The sequence below is a fragment of the Photinus pyralis genome, unplaced genomic scaffold, assembly GCF_008802855.1.
Source record: "Photinus pyralis isolate 1611_PpyrPB1 unplaced genomic scaffold, Ppyr1.3 Ppyr1.4_LG7, whole genome shotgun sequence".
NCBI lineage: Eukaryota > Metazoa > Arthropoda > Insecta > Coleoptera > Lampyridae > Photinus > Photinus pyralis.
The window spans coordinates 319698-339927 of NW_022170738.1; the positions used below are offsets into that span (position 1 = coordinate 319698).

General features: G+C 38.8%; 2 protein-coding genes across 2 annotated transcripts; both read right to left on the minus strand.

The window, feature by feature from the left end:
* Positions 1-8997: 8997 nt before the first annotated feature.
* LOC116177360 (facilitated trehalose transporter Tret1-like) lies at positions 8998-10837 on the minus strand. Its single transcript, XM_031496326.1, has 3 exons — positions 10767-10837; positions 10481-10707; positions 8998-10430 (listed from the first exon to the last, which is right to left on the minus strand). Exons 2-3 carry the CDS (start codon positions 10650-10652, stop codon positions 9091-9093), a joined length of 1512 nt encoding a protein of 503 aa, XP_031352186.1. The 5' UTR covers positions 10653-10707; positions 10767-10837; the 3' UTR covers positions 8998-9090.
* A 5582-nt stretch (positions 10838-16419) lies between these two features.
* On the minus strand, positions 16420-18150 carry LOC116176918 (facilitated trehalose transporter Tret1-like). The gene is made up of 2 exons (XM_031495754.1): positions 17881-18150; positions 16420-17831 (listed from the first exon to the last, which is right to left on the minus strand). The coding sequence occupies exons 1-2, from the start codon at positions 17993-17995 to the stop codon at positions 16426-16428; spliced, it is 1521 nt and encodes a 506-aa protein (XP_031351614.1). The 5' UTR covers positions 17996-18150; the 3' UTR covers positions 16420-16425.
* Positions 18151-20230: the final 2080 nt, after the last annotated feature.

Consider the following 20230-nt stretch of genomic DNA (forward strand, 5'->3'; position numbering starts at 1 on the left):
ACGTATATAGTACAGTGCTCCGTGGCAGAAATTTTGACTTCCGGGGGGGGGGGGGGGTGTCACAAGCTGAAATTCACAAAAAATGAAAGGTCATGATATACTATTGACGGGGGGTTATTAGTCAATGGATATACCGATTCTAAATGTCAAGGTCGTCCAAAATCGGTCCATGCATTAGGGCACAAAATCCGAAAAACGAGTTAAGCACATGTACGGAAAGAAGAAAAAATTATCAAAGTCCTCGTGTGAGATCGAAGGGACTTCAGCGCATTTTTGTGTGGAAGATCACTATTCTATTAGCCACTTTTGACTCAACCATCATTAAAAGATCTTGTCAAAGACTACTACATTCACTTTGTCGGTTACCCGCTTCCCACTTTCCGCGTGCACCCGCAATTCGTGTTTAAAGTTTGACTCCACCATCAGTAAAATCTTGTCGGGGGCTACCACATTCCCTTTGACGGTACCCACCTTCGACGTCCCGTTCACCCGTTTTTAAAATTATGGTTTGGTCTCTTTTTGAGTTTCCATTTATTGATTTACCTATGTAATTAATAATTATCTGTATCAATTATATTGGCAAAACTTTGTTATACCCGTGTCGAGAACATACCTATGATGTAAGAGCGAAATGGAGCTACAGGAAATGTAGAGATAGATTGTATTCACCGGAGTGAAAGCGCGTCGCTTGTAAGTGAGTAAAAAGTTCGTTGTTTTACTTTTAATTAGATATTTTGGTTACTATTGCAGATAAAATTACAATTCTCAGTGCAATGTAAAGATAAACGATGAACGAAACTTTATTTAAGAGTAAAACTTTTTGATTTAGGTGTCCGTTTATTAAATACGATGTAAACGCAAAAGTTGCTCAAAATTTGCCTCCACCCCATCAATAACCAAGGAACAACTTAGACAACAGAGGCAAGGGGCCCTCTCCCTCTCCCAATGACCAGTGTACCTGGAACTATTCGCTAACAAGCGGGATGACGGGGAGCTAACCGACCGCTTTGTGTGCATCAAACGTGCCATACTTGCACAATTCACGCGTAACCATACTGTTACCACACAACTGGACATGGTTTACGCGCTGCTACGTCACCACGTTAGGAAACGAGGGCCGATGTCAAGGTTCACAACCTTGAAAGAACTTCTCGATGAGGACCTCCGAACTGACCATGGTGGACATAGACTCCAACGGAACTAAGAAGGAATTCGCAAATGAGAAGAAGAAGCAACGCTGTTGCTTTTGCAATTTCCGAGTTCACGATGTCAGCGTATGTCGAATGAAGAAGGAACAGGTGTCAAAACCCAAAACTCCACCGAGGCAAACACCGTCCTGCGCTGCTATGACTGCGGCAAACCGGGAGTCCTACGTCGAGACTGCAAGGATTGCAACAGCACTCGGAAGATTAGGGCATCCCAAGATGTCAGTTTCTGCTCTCCGACTGCGAAATTTATAGCGATTTAATGGACGGTGTATTATCTTTTTCAACAGAAATCGTTTTATTCACAGAGACGATGATTTTTATAAGCAAACGTCAAGTGACATTTCCATGGCAATCGTGAAATTACGAAACACAGCCCACTTAATTAGACATGAGTATTCAAGTATAACGTCAATATGATTTCATTGTATTTCCTATTTTTAAATTATACTGCAGGTATAATAAAAAAATACTAGGTATAGGATACACGTGTATAATTTGTCTTTAAAGTACTTGCAACATTAAAGGCACTCCGCTTCGCGTCGTGCCATTAAACCCGTTGCGCGTGCTTTAAAGAGTTCCTAAATGGCAGTAGTTTCCCTTCCCCTAAAGTTTAAAATGGAAATGCACCCTAAATTTATCACAATGACATTAATTACTTTCACCGTAACACATACCTTTACCAATTACACGTGTGGTACCGCAGCAAACAATGCAAACCAACACTCGACAACATCGGAGATGTTGGATGATCCATGTAAAGTAATATTTGGATACCTATCCATCTTATTGTGCACACAGAAACTGTAACACTAGAAGTACTACCAACAATAATTCAAAAAAATTTCCCGCAGAGTGAAGTTTATGTTGCACAATAATTGATTTATCGACTTTCATATTTTTTTCTGATAATGTAGTTACATTATGTTTGCAATATAATATGCAGAACAGGTGCGCTTACCATTTGGCATTATAGTTTGTGGCATTATTTCGCTCCACTACAGGGGACAAGCCGACTGTCCGGTCGGCGTCGATAGCAGCCAAGCAAGTAGTGTGCTGATAGGCGGACCGCGGACACGCACGGGCTGCATATAGAAATATCATTTACTCGAATACGGTAATTCCTATCACTAAAATCAGCTACAATTTGTACGATACATGTATAGAGATTCCTCAAATAATAAAAAAGTTTCTCGCAGAGTGAAGTTTACGCTTCTCAATAATCGATTTATGGGTGTTTGATGACAATTATGGTAATGCAGGTATATCATGTTTGCGATATAATGGGCATAAGTAGTTAGAAGCACTTACTATTTGGCATTATAGAACTGAAACAATTATAACAATATCTCGTGCGGGAGCCGAGATATTCCGGGGTAAATCTCTAAAACCATAAATTTTTATTAAGCCACTCTTTTGAGTGGTTTTTGGACTATAAAAACTGTCATTACCACCGGAAAATGCCGTAAAACACCATTTCGGATGCAGATTTACAATATCTCCATACTCTACTAGCTCTGATCTTGTTATACCTTCAAACAATTTTTTTCCATTTCTAGACGACTTTTTGCCCGATGTCGCTCCACTACAAAGTCAAAGTGTGAGATCGAAGGGACTTCGGCGCCATTTTTGTGTTGAAGATCAGTATTCTATTAGCCATTTTCTATTCCATCATCAGTAAGATGTTGTCGGGGGCTGCCATATTCCCCTAGATATTCCCTTTGACGGTACTCACTCTCGACGTCCCGTTCACCGGCAATTCGCGTTTGAAGTTTTTACAAATAAATTTAAAAAAATGCGCTAAAAAGATGAATATTAAATCGATTAAGCTCAACTTTTGGTAACGTGTATTATATCGCTATACCCTGAATCTGATGCAATTCGGTCGAGATGACAAAAGGGCCTTCTTTACTTTTGGCCTACAATGCCAAATCACGAACCCCTGAGAAATTGCACCGTAAATCGGTCCGTTGGTTCTCTTTTAAATCGATGGACAATAATTGAAGCCATCGGGCGAGCGATCGGACGATTGAGAATTGAGAAAGCATAAGCGTCTCGCGTAACAACTCGACGCTAAAGAAGAAGTGTTTGTAAAGCAGGCCTTCCACGTGCATTCATTTCATCGAACTTGGAGTGTACACTCCTCCAAACAGACCAAGTTCGAACGTGGAAGGGGTCATCGCGCAAAGTTTGCATAGTGCGGAGCGAAGAGTTTTCCAATCCTAATATCTTGGCGCGGAGCGTTGCTGGGCGCGCGCGTGGATGTGGTTGTCGCTCCTGGAGTTAAGACATAAGTGAGATAGATTTACATATTGTAGTAGGGGAACGTGGGGCAAAGTGGACCCTGGGGGCAAAGTGAAACTTACAAATAATTTTGAAGCTACTGGCTCCATCTCTGAGAGACTCGGCTAAGAACAATTAAATTCATCAGTCTAACTCTCTGTAAAGTTATTTTTTAACACTTCCATTAGGTAACCTCAAAATTAGTGAAAACTTATTTTCTGTGCATCCGTTGTAATAATACCTGGTAAGTAAATAACCTGTAACTTAAACTAGCATATCAAAAAATGGTTTCAAATCTAGTTTGCCTGTTTGTGTTATCATATGACATAAAACTTATGATCATACTTTGACATATAAATACAATTCAATATTAGTTTTTTATATTTAACCTATTAGATGCATGTGGGGCAAAATGAAATTTATTAATGGGGGCAAAGTGGAACAGATCCATGTGGGGCAAAATGAAATTTATTAATGGGGGCAAAGTGGAATGGTCCATATTTATAGGTGTATACATCTTGTATTTTAGAATAATGGTTCGAAAATATAATCGAAAGACCACCCAACAGAGTTGGAGTGAAGAGTCGATGAAAAGGGCTATAGAGGAGGTACTCGGAGGAAGTTTAACAGTCAAAAGTGCAGCGGCAGAATATAATGTGCCAAAATCGACCCTATTTAGAAGAGCAAAAAAAGGCAATGAAGAAAATGCCTCAACAGCTGCCAAAAAGGGATTAGGTCGTTTTAGAACTGTATTCAATGTGCAGCAAGAAGGGGAAATCTTAGAATATATTTTATTGATGGAAAAGAGACTCTTTGGTCTGAGTCAAATGGATTTGCGTTCACTTGCTTATCAATTCGCAGTAAGGAATGGTAAAATAGGAATATTAAATAGCTCTTATTTTAAGATTTACCAAAATTTTGCAGGTATTCCTAATAACTTCGATCAAAAATCAGGTTTGGCAGGACGTGACTGGATTCAGGGATTTTTGAAGAGACATCCACGACTATCCATGCGCTTACCAGAAAAAACGTCAGCTGCACGGGCATCAGCTTTCAATAGGCCTAACGTAACTAAATTTTTCGAACTCCTCGGAGAATTAATGGACAGGTACAAATTCTCAGCTAGTCATATCTACAATTGTGATGAGACAGGTATATCTACTGTACCGAACAAACCTGGCAAAATTATATCCCTGAAAGGGAAGAAACAGGTCGGAATATTATCTTCAGCAGAAAGGGGTACCCTTATTACTGTCGAAATATGTTACAATGCAGCTGGATTTTACATCCCACCACTGCTGATATTTCCCAGAGTGCGAAGAAATCCTCTTTTCGAAAAAGGTTTGCCTCCCGAGTCTCTTGTCGAGTGTCACCCAACAGGTTGGATGCAGTCACACATTTTTGCTCCAACTTGGTTTAACCATTTTCTTAAATACTCAAAACCGACAAAGGAGGAACCTGTTCTTCTCATCTTAGACGGTCACTCTACTCACACTAAAAACCTAGAACTGGTTCAAATGTCTAAAGAAAATAATGTGCACATCCTTGTAATTCCACCACACACTTCCCATCGGATGCAACCATTGGATGTGTCGTTTATGTTTCCACTGAGTTCGTATTATGGCCAGGAATGTAAAAATGGGTTGCGTAACAATCCTGGAAAGGTGGTTACAATACACGACAGTGGAGAATTATTTGGAAGAGCGTATCAACGAGCTGCAACCATACAAAATGCATTGAGTGGATTCAAAAATACAGGCATTTGTCCATATAACCCCGGAGTATTCCCCGACGATCTGTTTGAACCAGCTGAAACAACTAACAGAAAATCAAACAACGGAAACGGTGAAGAAGAAGATGCGCCAGAAAATGAAAGCAACACTCCTCCTGATCCCATAGAACGTACACCTTCACCTGGAACAGTTGAAAATATTCCACCACAGCCCAATGATGCAAATTCATCGCCGTTACCTGGCTGTTCTTATAAACAACAACAATCTCAGCAGTTATATTTCTCCCCACAGGACATAATGCCAATTCCAAAAGCTGATACGCAGAGACCAAAAAGGAACTATAAACGAGGGAAGACCATGATTCTAACTTCTACCCCTAATGTAGAGGAACTCAAGGAACACAATCGAGTGTGCCAATCAAGGAAGCCAAAGAATCTTGCTACACGGAAACTTTTTTCAGCTGCAAAAAAAGGGAAGAAGTTGAAGGTAATCCAAGAGTCGAGCTCAGATTCCTCTTTGCAAGAAAGTAAAGATCTATGTGATGACTCATTATCGAGTTGGAACGAAGACGATGTGGATGAAATATCAAAGCCTTTGCATCAATCCCTTGCTGTTGAGCAAGTGAACGTTGAAGATATTAAAGATGGAGATTTTTTAAAAGTAAAACTTGCTGATGTAAAAAGTAAAAGCACAAAAATATTTGTTGCTAAAGTTCAACAAATTGAGGATACAACAGTTACAGTCTCATTTATGCGCCAATATAGGCAAAACTTTGACACATACGTTTTTCCTGAGATACCTGATGAAAGTGAAATATTTTTCAGCGAAGTTGTCGGTCGTCTACTTAATCCTAAAATGCTTCGGCATGGCCAAATCAAGTTTGATATAAAGTAAATTTTTTTTCAGCATTATTTTTTGTGAATTTTTGCGTATTATTATTGACAAATACATAATTAAATTAAATATATTGCTCGCCATCTTGTTGTATCATATTTATTTAGTTTCTTCAGTTTGCTACTTAGAGTTTCACTTTGCCCCAGGTTGGTTTTCACTTTGCCCCTTATAAGGGGCAAAGTGAAATTCTTGCGTATGTTTACTAAAAAAATTATATTCCGAACAATTTCAAATTTTATGCCCAATAGATATATACCGTATCTAAGTTAATAAATATACTAAAAGTCTTGAAGATAAGGAACTCTATAAATCAAAAAATTAATTTTTTATAAGGTGGTCTTTCTTAAGGTGTCCACTTTGCCCCACGTTCCCCTACATGAGGAACCGAAAACGCATATGGTTGTTTTCGCGTGCACTATCGTACCTGTATTTTTCGCCTAGTTTGTACGAACCATGTGCGAACGTGGAAGTGGTGTTTCAATATTCTGTTTCAAGTTCGAAGACATGGCGTTAATTCAAAGTTCGATGAAAGGAATGCATGTGGAAGGCCTGCTGAAGTCAGTTTGGTCCACGTGGCAAGCTATTGGCAGAAGAATGGCGTTTCGAGGATTCTCGATTCGCCCGCATCGGATCATATGGTTGGATCGATTGACTGGTTGCGAGACGTGAAAAAATTGGACAAGCCAATGTTGGTCAATGTGGCTTCTGGACAGACGCTTGAGAGCAACTACTGTGGTGTTGTGAACATAATGTGGATGGTCGGAAATAGAAGATTGAACAGTGTGGTCGGCGAAGTTCTTTACGTCACCCGGACTGAGGCAGAATTTGTTTCCGATCCAAAGTGTCGGACTGTTGAGGATGAAAATGGTGTTCCGGAAGAACATTTCCGAGATTCTGTGAAATGGTGAAGTTGTTTGCACGCACGGGAAAACGAAAACACAAACTGTACGAACTGAACGTGGAAGTATTGCGAGCAGAGTTGGACTGGGTCACTGGGTCAACTGAGTCACCTGGGTCACTGAATTAAACTGGGTCACTGGGTCTCTGGGTCACGTCATACTCTTTTCAGTTAGACCCAGTGACCCAGTTTGACCCAGTGACCCAACTTGGCCCAGTGACCCAGTTTGACCCAGTGACCCAGTTTGACCCAGCGACCCAATTTCACCCGGGGACACAATTCGACCCAGTAACCTAGTTTGATCGAATAACGCAGTTAAGTCAGTGCCCTCGGTTCAAATGTACAGATTATGAAATAAATGAAATGCTGGTTTGTTGAAAATAATACTCGATTGCTTGACAACTGCCATTTCTGTGATGTTTGCTTTAATATTGCCGTAAAAAACTTTCCATGTCCCGAATTGTATTAGAATAATGTTATTTCTAAACAGTTCCCTTCTTCATTTCTTTGTTTCAGGGCTTACCAGTCTGCTTACAGGTGTTCATTCACATTTAATTTTCTTCTACTAGTTAGCTTAATCCAAATAAATCTTTTCTCTAAATACTTTCATTGACTACTTGACTACAAACTATAAACAAATGCATTTGATTTTTTAGGTATTAGTTCTCTTGAATGAAATTGGGCTACGTGCTTGTTGGCGAATATTATTGAGGAAGTTTTTTTTTAAATTAAAAGTTACTTGAAATTGTTTTGGATGATACCTAACAAGAATTTAATTACTGGGTCAAGCTGGGTCACTAAGTAAAACTGGGTCAAGATGGGTCACTGGGTCAAGCTGGGTCACCGGGTCAAGCTGGGCCACAGGGTCAAACTGGGTCACCGGGTCAAGCTGGGTCACCGGGTCAAGCTGGGTCACCGGGTCAAACTGGGTCACCGGGTCAAACTGGGTCACTGGGTCAACTGGGTCACCGGGTCACCGGGTCACCGGGTCACTGGGTCAGTAAACTAACTGGGTCACCGGGTCACTGGGTCACTCTATGCTTGACCCAGTCCAACTCTGATTGCGAGTGAAAGAGTCGACTGGCCCGATGTTTGAAGAAGCCATGAGCAATAGCGACCTGTGGTACGGGCGTTTTGGCCACATCGGAAAATGGTGGACAATGATATAGTGAAAGGCTCGGCGCTGAAGAAAGATGAATTGGTGGAACGAAAGATCTGCGAACCTTGAAGTGAAAGCAGACGAGGAAATTCTTCGCGATGCCTAACTTCACATAAAAACACTTTTATTGCCATCAAAATGCTTACATTTCCAAGCATTTATATTTATAAGTCAAGCATGTTTGTCCATAAAAATCGTAAATACTTTACCCAATTGAATGCTCATCGTGACTATAAGACAAGAAACTCTCATATCCTCACTATTCCCGTTCACCGTACGACCAAATTCGAAAAAGGACCATTGTACAATTGCATAAAAACTAAAAAGTTTTTTAGTGCACAATTGTTTTTATAAAACGGGCGATTTGTATACACTGTGATTTATATTAACCAACTGTGATACGAAAAATTTTTAATGTGTTTTTTAATGTGTTTTTGTTAATGTTAGTGACTATGTCTATGTCAATGTATATTGATCACAGGCAATAAACATATTATTATTATTATTGCCTCGGAGTACTCGATCCTTACAGCGATGTGTAAAGAGTGATTATTATTCTGCCACCGCCCCCTCCAGCTCCACCCACGTCCCCCTTATCTGTTTCTCCTCGCAGGATTGAGATATCCGAGGTGAAAAACCCAACATTTAAAGTATTGTAGTTGGAGGAGTAATTAAGTAATTAAATTAATATAATCATATGTATTCTGAGTTCTGAGAATTACCCGAAGTTTGTTGGTACTTGAGTGAGGTCGGGCAGAAAAATTTTGCGCGCTGATTTCCTGACAACGGCTAAGTAACAATAAAATTCAGTACCTTGGGGTACACTAAAGTTCAAAGAAGATTTATTACTATAGCTAAGCAGGATTACCTAAAGTTTTTAATTTCATTTAATAATAAATAAACTATAACAGTAAACCTTCAGGCACCTTCGCCATTCAAAATGGCTTGTATCTCTTGTAAAGTCTTCCCCGACGTTTCTGGCAACAAAAAGTATACAAAAAAGACCGCTACAATACAAAAACTGGAAAATAACCAAAAAGTTCCGTAAATTCCGATTGTCTCGATCACGACCCCGAAAATGTTTGTAATAATAAACGCCAGCAACCAACAAACCGATGCCGTTAGGGTGGAAGCGGCCGATTTGACGTTAGCCGGAAAGACTTCTCCTAGTACGGCCCATGGTAATGGACCGAATCCGGCAGAGTAAGAAATGTTATAGCAAATGAGACTTGCGATTGGTAACCAGAAAAGGTGGCTCTTTGCGATTGGGCTATTTTGGATGTAAAAGTATAAGCCCAGAAGAGCCATGGCGCACGCCATGCCTACAGCGGAGAAGATGAGGATCAATCGTTTTCCTGTCCGTTCGACAAGAAGAGGAGTTAAAGAGCCGGCCAATATCTGAACTACACCGACAATTATTGTTGATATTTCTGATGGAATCGTAGTCCCTGCTAGGAGGAAGATAGTTTGCGTGTAGAAAAGAACTATGTTTATTCCAGAGAGCTGCTGGAAACCTACCAAGCCGAGTGATATCATCAGTGCGCGTAATAAACCTTTCGACCTAAATAGGTCTATTAATCTACCCTTATTGCGCATAGATGCATTAACAGTGTCTTTGATTTCTAGAAGTTCCTTCTGCACTCCTAATCTAGACTTTTGGCGAAATTTCATTAACGCTTCTTCGGCATATGCGTAATCACCGCGGGATATTAAATAATGAGGGCTGTCTGGAATGAAGAGGAGAAAAATCGGAAAAAAGATCACGGATGGCACCACGCAGATGATATTAAAAACAGTTAGTGAAACATACGGTCCGATACAGTATGCGAATAAAATGCCGATACAGATGAAAAGGGCGAACAGTGAACCGAGCGCCCCTCTGTTGCAATCTTCGGCCACTTCGGCGACGTACATCGGTAAAATGGCAAAGACGCCTCCCATTGCTAATCCACATAAAAAGCGCATTAGATAGAATAAGTTGATGTCATGCGTGAATATTGCCATGGAGAAGGCCGCCATGAACGGTAACGTTGAAATTAGAATTGATTTCTTGCGCCCGATTGTATCCACGAATAACCCCGCGGCGAAAGGTCCCAAGACGGCACCGAGCGGTAACAAAGACCCCAGCCAAGATTGTTGGTTTATTGTTATGGGTGTGGACAGAGGATTGCTCTCCGGTTCGACTTCCCCATTTAATTTTGGAATGACTGGCGAAGTCCATCCTATTGCCACCCCACTGACAAATGAAGTGAGATTTGCTAAAAGAAAAAAGCACACTAGCGTAATACAAAAAAGACAAGACACCTACCTACGCACACGGCGATGTATAAAAATAATCCTTTTCCTTGCTCATCACCTTCATATAAGTTAATTTTCACATTGTCACTCAGTTTTTTCATGTTCTCCGATGGACACTGCGTTGATGAATGATCGTGTGCTGAAACTCGTTCATATTTCACGTCATCATGATGGTCATCCATTTTAATGAGTAGGTAGGTAATTAATTATTAGGTTCACACTAAAAAATATCTTGACCTTCAAGGTTCAAGCGAAAATGGTTTCAACGAGTTCATCTACGAATAATAAGTAAGTACCTAGTGGTTGTGGCATGTAAATATTGGCCGAAATCAAACAAAGACCTCTTATCTATCCTATCGTGGAACTGCTACGAAAGTATATTATTAGAGAAGCAAATAAAAGTTTTGATTTATTGTACTTCTTACGTCTTGCAAAGTTGATTCCATAATCCTACAAGTTTAGTGCTCATATTTTGCAAGCGTGTAAGTTATCATTTAAAACGTAACGTAATTTCCTTGCACTTTTTCTACATAAACTGTATATCGGTTGCCCATTTCACCAAATAGGTACTTATCAGCAATAAGAAGTGGACATCAAGTCTGATACGATTCGTAGAGATTGTTATTAAATTTGAATTAGTATTTAGACGAATGCACGGCAATTTTAAACAAACAATACGTAGTTTCACGTCCTGAACAATGACACAGATTTTGTAATCTGTGCCAATGGTAGTCGTGAAACGCACATAGAAATTAAAACGCATACGATAAACATAAGCAAGGACTGCAAATGGAAAAATGCATTCAGGACATTAAGTTATAAAGATCCCCACCCAGTTTTTGCATTTTTGCAAATTTATTTGTAAAAAGGTAGCTTTTAATCTTACTTTGGTCAGCTGGTTGGATGGCAGCAAGGGCCAATATAGAAGCTTGAGCTATGAGAAGTGCCCCAAAAATTGCATACTATTTTGTGGAGGGAATGTGGTAGCCCCCGACAAGATCTTACTGATGGTGGTATGGAGTCAGAACTTTAAATGCGCATTGAGGATGAACGAAACGTCGGACGCGGGTTTTAACTTCTTGTGGCTTGGAGAACCAGAATGTGGCATTCATTCATTGTTGGATTGTTCCTTAGACTCGCTCGTGAAGTAGTGCCCCCAGTTACAAATGAATCTAAAATTCCTAATCTTTTTCCCGGTAACAGCGCCTAAGCTCATGAGCACTTCCGATGAGTTTCGTTTTGTGTTCATCAGTGTGTATCCGCGGCACCATCTGGCACACACCTTGTGAACTTATAGTCCAAGCTAAATAGCTCTAAAACAATTTATTTTCAAAAAAAAATTAGTTACCGGGCGAAACCGGGTTTTTCAGGCAGGTGAAATGAATAGAAATTGGGGAAAAATAATTAAAACAGCTGAATTTTTCCGCGGGTGAAATTACGGGGGTTGAAAGGGGCGAAAAGTGGTGTTTTGCAAATTGTGGCAAAACTATTAATTTTAGACGAAAATGTTAAATGTAAAAGTTATGGAGATTAAAAATTGAACAACTTTTGTATCGAAACTATCTTCACATAACCTCCAATTTTCCTAGAAAAACCGGTAACACTATTTTTTTCGTTTTTTATTTTTTGCGAAAAAATGTCGTAGCGGTTTGAAACTTGGAGGAAGCCTGTTTTATGATAAAAAAAGAAGATAATTTTTTGGACTTGTAAAGTTGAACCGTTTCCAAGATCTCACATTTCGAAAAATGAACCACCAATTTTTCAAGGGGATGAAAAATCTATTTTTCATTGCAGAGAGGTACGCGGGGTAGTAAAATTTTCGTAACGACTTACATTTTAATAATCAAAAATATAAAAAATATTATTCCAATAGAAAAATTTTAAGAAAAGCGGCAAAAACGGGGGGAATAGGTAGTATTAAGATATACCGTTTTTGACAGTAGGTAAATAGCTTTTTTTGCAAATAAATTAACGCATTGGATCCGCGCTAATAAAAAGTTTTTGAAATCTGTCTTCTCTCTCCTCTTTAATGTTGATCAAATATTTTCTTTTATTTCCCAGTACCCAACTGCCTTAATTAAAACATCTTTACTGTTTCTTTTTTCTGCATTTTTACCGCAATAAAAGCAATTCGAAGTAAAATCGAATTCTTTTCCTTCCTGAACAATTTGTTTTTGTTCACGAACTCTTCTTCCTGCCTGTTTTACAGCTGATGGGATTAAGCTGGGCCTGTTGATCGTTAATTTACAGGAATTATGAATAAAATCCTCATAAAGTTTATTCCAGGTTTTACATCTCAAATCATTTGCTTTGGTCAATTGCCGGTAAAACTAACGTTCTTATTGCAGATTTTGCAAGTTTTCCAACGCAGTTGTATCAGCTATAAAACAGACAGGAAGAAGAGTCGGTGAACAAAAAGAAATTGTTCAGGAATCAGGAAGAAAGATAATCCCATTTTAGTTCGAATTGCTTTTATTGCGGTAAAAATGCAGAAAAAAGAAATAATAAAGATGTTTTAACTAAAACAGTTGAGCATAAGATAACAAAAGAGAATATTTAAGCCAACATTAAAGAAGCAAGAAGACAGATTTCGAAAAAATCTTTATTAACATCCAACATGTTGATTTATCATGTCAAAAACCGTGTATATCTTAAAACTGCTTTTCCAGTTTTTGGCGATTTTCTCGAATTTTTTTGCTATAGGAATACTTTTTTATTTTTGTTTATTAAAATATAAGACTTCCCGAAAATTTTGCAACCCCGCGCACCTCTGTACGATGAGAAAAAATACATTTTTATCCCCTTGAAAAAAGGTGGTTTTTTTCAGAAATCGTGAAATCTTGGAAACGGTTCGACTTTATGGGCCCAAAAAATTATCTTCCTTTTTATCATAAAACAGGCTATGTTTCCTCCAAACCTTCCTTTCAAACCCCTACGACTTTTTTTCGCAAAAATAAGAATAAAAAACGAAAAAAACAGTTTTTCCGCTTTTTCTAGGAAAATTTGAGGTTATGTGAAAATAGTGGAGATACAAATGCTCATTTTTTTAATCTCTATAACTTTTACATTGAACACTTTCGTCTAAAGTTAATATTTTTGCCACAATTTGCAAAACACCACTTTCCACCCCTTTCAACCCTCGTGATTTCACCCGCGGAAAAATTCAGCTGTTTTAATTATTTTTTCCCAATTTATATTCATTTCACCTGCCAACAATATTGCACCACTTCATTGAATCACCATAAATTGGATATTTATACATGGCAGTTTGGTCTATCAAGATCTTATTGACTCTCTCCACCCGAGCGCTTTTTTACAAGTTCCAAGAATATATACTCACATGACGCAATCAGACACGCACGCTAGAAACCTAAATGAGATTTTATCAATTAATTCCGAGTTCTGGTTGTTGAAGTCGAACCGCGAATCTTCACACAAACGCGAGGATCTTTCTTGCAAGCCAGCTAAAAATGCAGACTGCGAAATTATTGTTTCAAACATCGATATTTATACTTGGTCGCTCCCAAATTGGCATTGACTCGCACCCCTAACTTCTCAAAGAATTAAAATTCGCGTACCTAACGCAGCTCGCGAAAACCAGCTTAGGATCAAATTTTTACCGCACCCAAAATGATGCGTTTGGAATCACCCCCGTTAGAAAAACCGAAGCGGGCCTTCCTTTCTGAAGGTAACGACCTCGACTGGCGTATCTTTTTAAACGAGTAGTAAGCTTGCATTTTTGTTACGTGCCCTTCTTTAAATAGAACGGGACGAAACTCTTAGGTTCGAAGAGATCAAGGCAACCACGCTCGCTTTCCCCGATACGTTTTTCTTGTTATCGGTTCTTATCGTCAGACAAACTTTCGTTCACGTTCGCTATGAAGCGGTATATGTGTAAATTTCTCTATGTTTAACAAAATACAAATTCAAAACCAATTTCTGAAAACGGCTAAGCGACCACCTGTTACACTGTCTGTCTCGTTGCTTCTACATTTTTGGGTTGGGTAACGTAGAGATCATGACATCTAAACCCAAAAAAATCTTGACTTGATCCAAATGATCTGAATCATGGTAAAAAATGTCAAAATCGATTTTTGTAGATACCCATTTCGCTCTCAAATAAACGCGATTATCACCTAAAAAACCAAAATTAAGAAATATACGAGTAGCATCGTCACAACCACAAGTCAAATGGGGTATTAATCCACATTCACACAGTCTCACAAGCGGATGGTACCTTTGATTAGCGGACTCTTACCGCATGCAGTGGACTTCTGCAGTGGGAATATTCTTTCCCCGTTCCCACACAGGGTTAGAGCTTTGAATATTTATATTCAAAGGTTAGAGGGAGGACAAAAAAATAGCATGCGTCGAACCATTGAATACTAGAACGCATACTTAGACGTCTCCTTCATTGATAGTTAGACAAAAGATACCCGTGTATGAGATATTGAATAATATTTCAATTGGTCTACTTGAGCAACAGAAAAACCTCTATGAAACCATTTCTCAATACCTGTGGAATTTATATTGATACCTATACGATTACAAAACTATCTTGGCTGGCGATAGCATAGCATTGCTCAACGCGATGACATCTACAGCTAGGTGGAATGTTACGCCTTTTCATTATCAAACTCCAGATGTTATCATACCCTTTTTAAAGATAATTTGAAGAGGAATGTCACCGATATAATCTTTATGTAGTAAATTAAGTTGTAAGAGAGGTACGTACCAGTATCCAAGTATTGAGTTAGGTACTTATCAGTTGCGCTAAATCAATCAGGGATTATGATAACTAAGACAGGGTTTCCTTGCAAATTATGGCTTCAAAAATATTTGAATCCAAATTCCATTTGTATTTGCAAAACCTCCACGTAAAATATTATTTGTCGATTGTCGTTTGCAACGAGATACATGGTTGCAATGAGATTCAAAAGAATGTTTAATGTCTAAACGACGGTCAAGAAAATCCTACTTTGAACATTTTAGGGACTCAATAGTTATTTCGACGTATCCACTTGAGATTACCATGGCATATACACCCACAAAAGTAGGTTTTAACGTAACGGATTCCCTACATCCGATCGAAAGTTATGGCGTAAACGTAGTCGTTGTGCTGTCTGCGCATGCCCACATCTGATTTTTACAATATGCGATATGCTTGTCTTTACTAGAAGCGTCTGTGGTTAAAATTTCAAAAACTATCTCTATAAATAAAAAAGTTGACATTGTGCAGTCGCATATTAATCGTCAAGATTTTTCTTGACTCAGGTGCTAGAGCTATAAACTACACAATGCAAAAAGAACGAATTGAATATCTTGCAAACTGTAGTAGTAGTTAAGGCCTCGAAAGGACGGGCGGATGGGGAAAGTGGCCATACATGAGTTGGAAAATGCGCTAAAATGACATGTTTCAAAATCAGGCACTAGCTACAATTTGATTTTAAATTTTTGGTCAATAGTACCTAGTATTTATGTGCTTGGAATGCGGTTAAATAAACAGTCCCGCCCAAATTCTTGTTCTATTTCTTCAACTTTTACAAGATAGTAGGATGGGATACCCTGACCTTATCGAGCAAGGCGCACGCAAAGACACGTTGTAAGTACGCATTGAAAATCATTAAGTAAAGACGGGAAAAAAATAGGTTCCCAATATTTGGGTTAAATTAGAAAGGAACTGAATTTCTCTTCCTCGTCTGAAGCCTGCCATGCACGCAACAGTATATGCATTAGGTAGGTGTATGGCGGGCTTTAGTCGGTAAAATAAAAATCTTTTACCAGTTTTGAAGGTCGTAGGTACATTGTGCGTCACAAATGCATTTTGATGCGAATTAGTAACTACTGGAAACTTCCAACCTGAATCACTTACGTAAATTATTTATTATCGTTATCTTGGTTAAACAAGTTCAACTCGAGGATCAATAATAATATAAAAAAACACACGGGTGCTGCTTATTTGTTTAATAACATTTGAATTTCACTTAAAGTTTTGCCTTTCGTTTCTGGAACGTAATAGTAGACAAAACAAGTTGCCAAAAACAAAATAACTGCGAATACATAAAAGGTGATATGTCCACCAAGCCCCGAATTCATCAGGGGAAAGCTGAACGTCACGACGAATACGAATAACCAGTTAGTCATCACTGTAATTCCGCTACCCACCCCCTTAATTTCGGGAGCAAGCAGCTCGCTCAGTATCATCCATGGTATCGGTCCGAGTCCAAGTGAGAAAGCCACGATAAACAATACCAAGCTGCTCAGAGGAAGCATTCCGAGTCCGGCGAATGAAATTTTGTTGAGTTTCAGGTGGAAGTACAACCCTAAAGCCGCCACACATACCATCATGCCAATTGAGGACAGCATTAAATAAAATCTCCTTCCGCGTTTGTCGATAATCATCGCCGCTACGTAGGCAATAACGAATTGAACTATCGATACAGTTACCGCGGCGACATCGGATGACATACTCGTTCCAGCTGATTGGAAAATAGGCACCGTGTAGAAAATAACGGCGTTGATTCCGCTCATCTGCTGAAATAACATAAGGCCTAAAGCTGCGATCATAGCCTTGCGGTTTCCTCTTGAAGCTACTAAATCCTTTAGCCCCGCTTTCTTTTCTTCACTTGCTGCTAAGTTAGCCTCGATAACTTTCATTTCGTTGGATACGTTGTAATTAGGTCCTCTGAAATACCGAAGGCTCTTATCGGCATCAGTTACACGACCGCACTTAATCAAGTAAACTGGTGTGTCCGGCAGAAAGTACATGGCGATCGCAAACAGTATGGGAATCGCCAGCAAAACCCAGGACAGTCCAACCCAAGGGAGTAGCGCGCCAACGAGATAAGTCAAAAAAATTCCAAAGCACAGACACATTTGGAAGAATGATCCGAGTCTTCCTCGTACAGACACTTCCGCTATTTCTCCAATGTACATCGGCGCGGTAACGCAAACTGCCCCAGTTGCCAGTCCCGCGAAAAATCTCGCAATGTACAGCATCACTGCGTTTGAGGCAAATACTATCAGCAGCCAATTTATGATGTACGGAATTGCTATGAGCATGTTAATATTCCGACGTCCAATTCTATCGGCAATATATCCCCCGGGTATTGCAGAAATTAACGCCCCTATCGCCAGCATCGATCCGACAAGTGATCCTTCCGACTCCGTCAACTTGAAACCGATATCGGTCGAATTTAAGGTTGCATTTCCAAGCACTTGTGTAAGGTTCGTTAAAATTGTCTCGTTCAGGCTCACACCGCCGGTCGCATTCGTCATGTTCGATTTTGGTATCTGAATCTGTGGCAAAACTGGAGAGGTCCACGCCAAAACTGTTCCGGCACATACCGCCCCCAAAGACACTAAAAAAAATTAATTAACCTCGACCGGAAGTCAGCGGGGTCGACTTACCGCAGACGGCTCCGATGTATTGATTCTTTTTTTGGGCCTCCTCCAGCTTCACACTCTCTAGTAGCATTGGCTCGATGACCGAGTCCATCTTCTCCATTCTTCCCATATCACTCATCCTGTACTCACTAACTAGAAGTGAACTGCGATTCTCTACCGATAAAATTAAATAGTTGCTCTTATCATTATCTATCGATTCGATAGGTACAAATTCCTCAAATCGTCAAGCGAGGAGCACACTGACTCGAGGTATCACCCATTCTACGACGTGTGCATCGTATAAGAAGGTTAACATTCATTTTTTTCTCGTCGTAAGGACTTAGTACCATTGTTTGTCTAAACAAAGTGAAATGTTGCTAAACGGGTTTGTAAATAAAATAAACGCTCTTTATAAATTATATTGATATAGGTTTCATAATTTAATTTGCCAGCACGTCATTCTTTCTTTACGTAACTTGGAATAAAATGCATTTGCATCTTTAACATTCGGGGTGAAGAACAAAGGTTTTTCCCAACCCAAGTCGTTTTTTTACAATCAAAAATGTGCGCCATTTCTCCCAAAATTGATCGATTTATTATACTTGCATTATCGTTGCAGTAGGAAATAAAAAACTGAACACTCCTTTAATGATTACGAAAGGCCATGAAATCCGCATTACAATGATTGACTTTATAAACGACAATGAACTGCTGTCCTGTCTTTTTTGAGTTGGCGAGTTGTCGCGTTGGCGAGTTGTCCCATTGGCGAGTTGTCGCATTGGGGAGTTGTCCCATTGGCTAGTCGGTCGGTGGCGAGTGGTCCGGTGGTGAGTCGCCCTTGGCGAGTTGACCGTGTCCCTTTATACAATGCTAAAACAAAAAAATCCCGAGAAACAGTAGACGAGTGCCGCGTCGCTCGCACAGGTCTTTCGATGTCGAAAACTTGGAATTTTCACATCCATATTCATCCTAACAATTTAAAAGAAAAAATAAAAATGACATACTTGATGCAAGGTATTACAATAATTTAACTGTACTAAAGTATGTAAATATCTTTTTCTTTGTCATTTAAATTCAGGTAGATCGTATTTCGATCAACGGCGAGTGGTCAGAAAGGTTGTGTTTTTATTTACTTGCAATACAATTCGGTTTCTGCAGTGGCGCGTAACCATAGAAAATGTTTACGTGTGATGTTACAACTTTTACAATTACATCAGAGTATAGTTTGGTCAATTTTATGCAGTTAATCGTATAGAAAAACCTCAAACCCAAACTTCATAACTTTCTTAAAACATTTTGCTATTGGTGATTATTTTGTTGGATAGGTACATAGATTGGGGTGCAAATATTTTTATGCCATATGTTCTGAATGTCATTTTAATCGTGCATTAGAAATAAGAATGACAGATGTCATTAGAATGCACAGTCATCTGTTTCAGTTTATCTACCCTTACGATTAAAGAGTTGCTATTAACCTTCTTGGAAGAATAATATTATATATTATAAACTTCCTCGAAGCTTAATGTGCTACTTACATTCCTTGTAACTTAAATAACTATTTGTCTACTGAATCCAAATCTGTAATAAAAAAAAACATTATCGCATTTTTCAGGTTTCATCATATTACAGCTCTTTACAAAAGTCTCAAAATACTTCAAATAACCAAGATTTTTAAATTATTTTCATTTCGATCTAGTTATCCATGAAAATGGTAAAATGACCTTATTTGTTGTATAGTATCTGACAACTAACTTTGAAGTTTATTACATGGCGCTATTTAAGTTTATTTCATAGAAAACATGTTTTTTATATGTATTACCATTGATTGATTTCACCTGTTATTCTTGTTTTGTTAACAACCTACTATAATAAGTATTAAGTCCCAGTCAAGTTATTACATTAAATACTATTATGTATTTTTGTCCTTTTCATGGACAACTAGATTAAAATGAAAATAATTGAAAAATTTTGGTTATTTGAAGTATTTCGAGTATGGTACATTAAGAACTGTTGTAGAGAATTTAATAAGTTGTCATATGGTACCATAGTATACAGAGTGTTCGATATAAAAAATCACATGTTTATTATTATCTGAAAAATGCGATGCGACATTGAACATCCGACTGAAGTCGTACAAGATTTTATTTCCAAATCTCATCGTTAATCTAACATTGGGTTACTAAAAAAATAGTATCCTCTTAGGTAGATTTCTTAGTACCTGTTGAAATGGTACCAGTATATTTATAGGTTTGTATACATACAGGGTGATTCCTATAGTACCTGCCACCGTTTGGGAGCGTGTAGGTGGTGCGTAGGGGAGTATTTTGATATAGGACACTTGGGGTCGGAAATCTAAAATAAGGGTGCCAGAGCC

Excerpts from the sequence above, each read along its gene's own strand:
- LOC116177360 (XM_031496326.1), bottom strand. The coding sequence starts at position 10,652 with ATGGATGACCATCATGATGACGTGAAATATGAACGAGTTTCAGCACAC. Across the intron at positions 10,431-10,480 it reads ATACATCGCCGTGTGCGTAG|CAAATCTCACTTCATTTGTC; the intron begins GTAGGTGTCTTG and ends TTTTTCTTTTAG.
- LOC116176918 (XM_031495754.1), bottom strand. The coding sequence starts at position 17,995 with ATGAGTGATATGGGAAGAATGGAGAAGATGGACTCGGTCATCGAGCCA. Across the intron at positions 17,832-17,880 it reads ATACATCGGAGCCGTCTGCG|TGTCTTTGGGGGCGGTATGT; the intron begins GTAAGTCGACCC and ends AATTTTTTTTAG.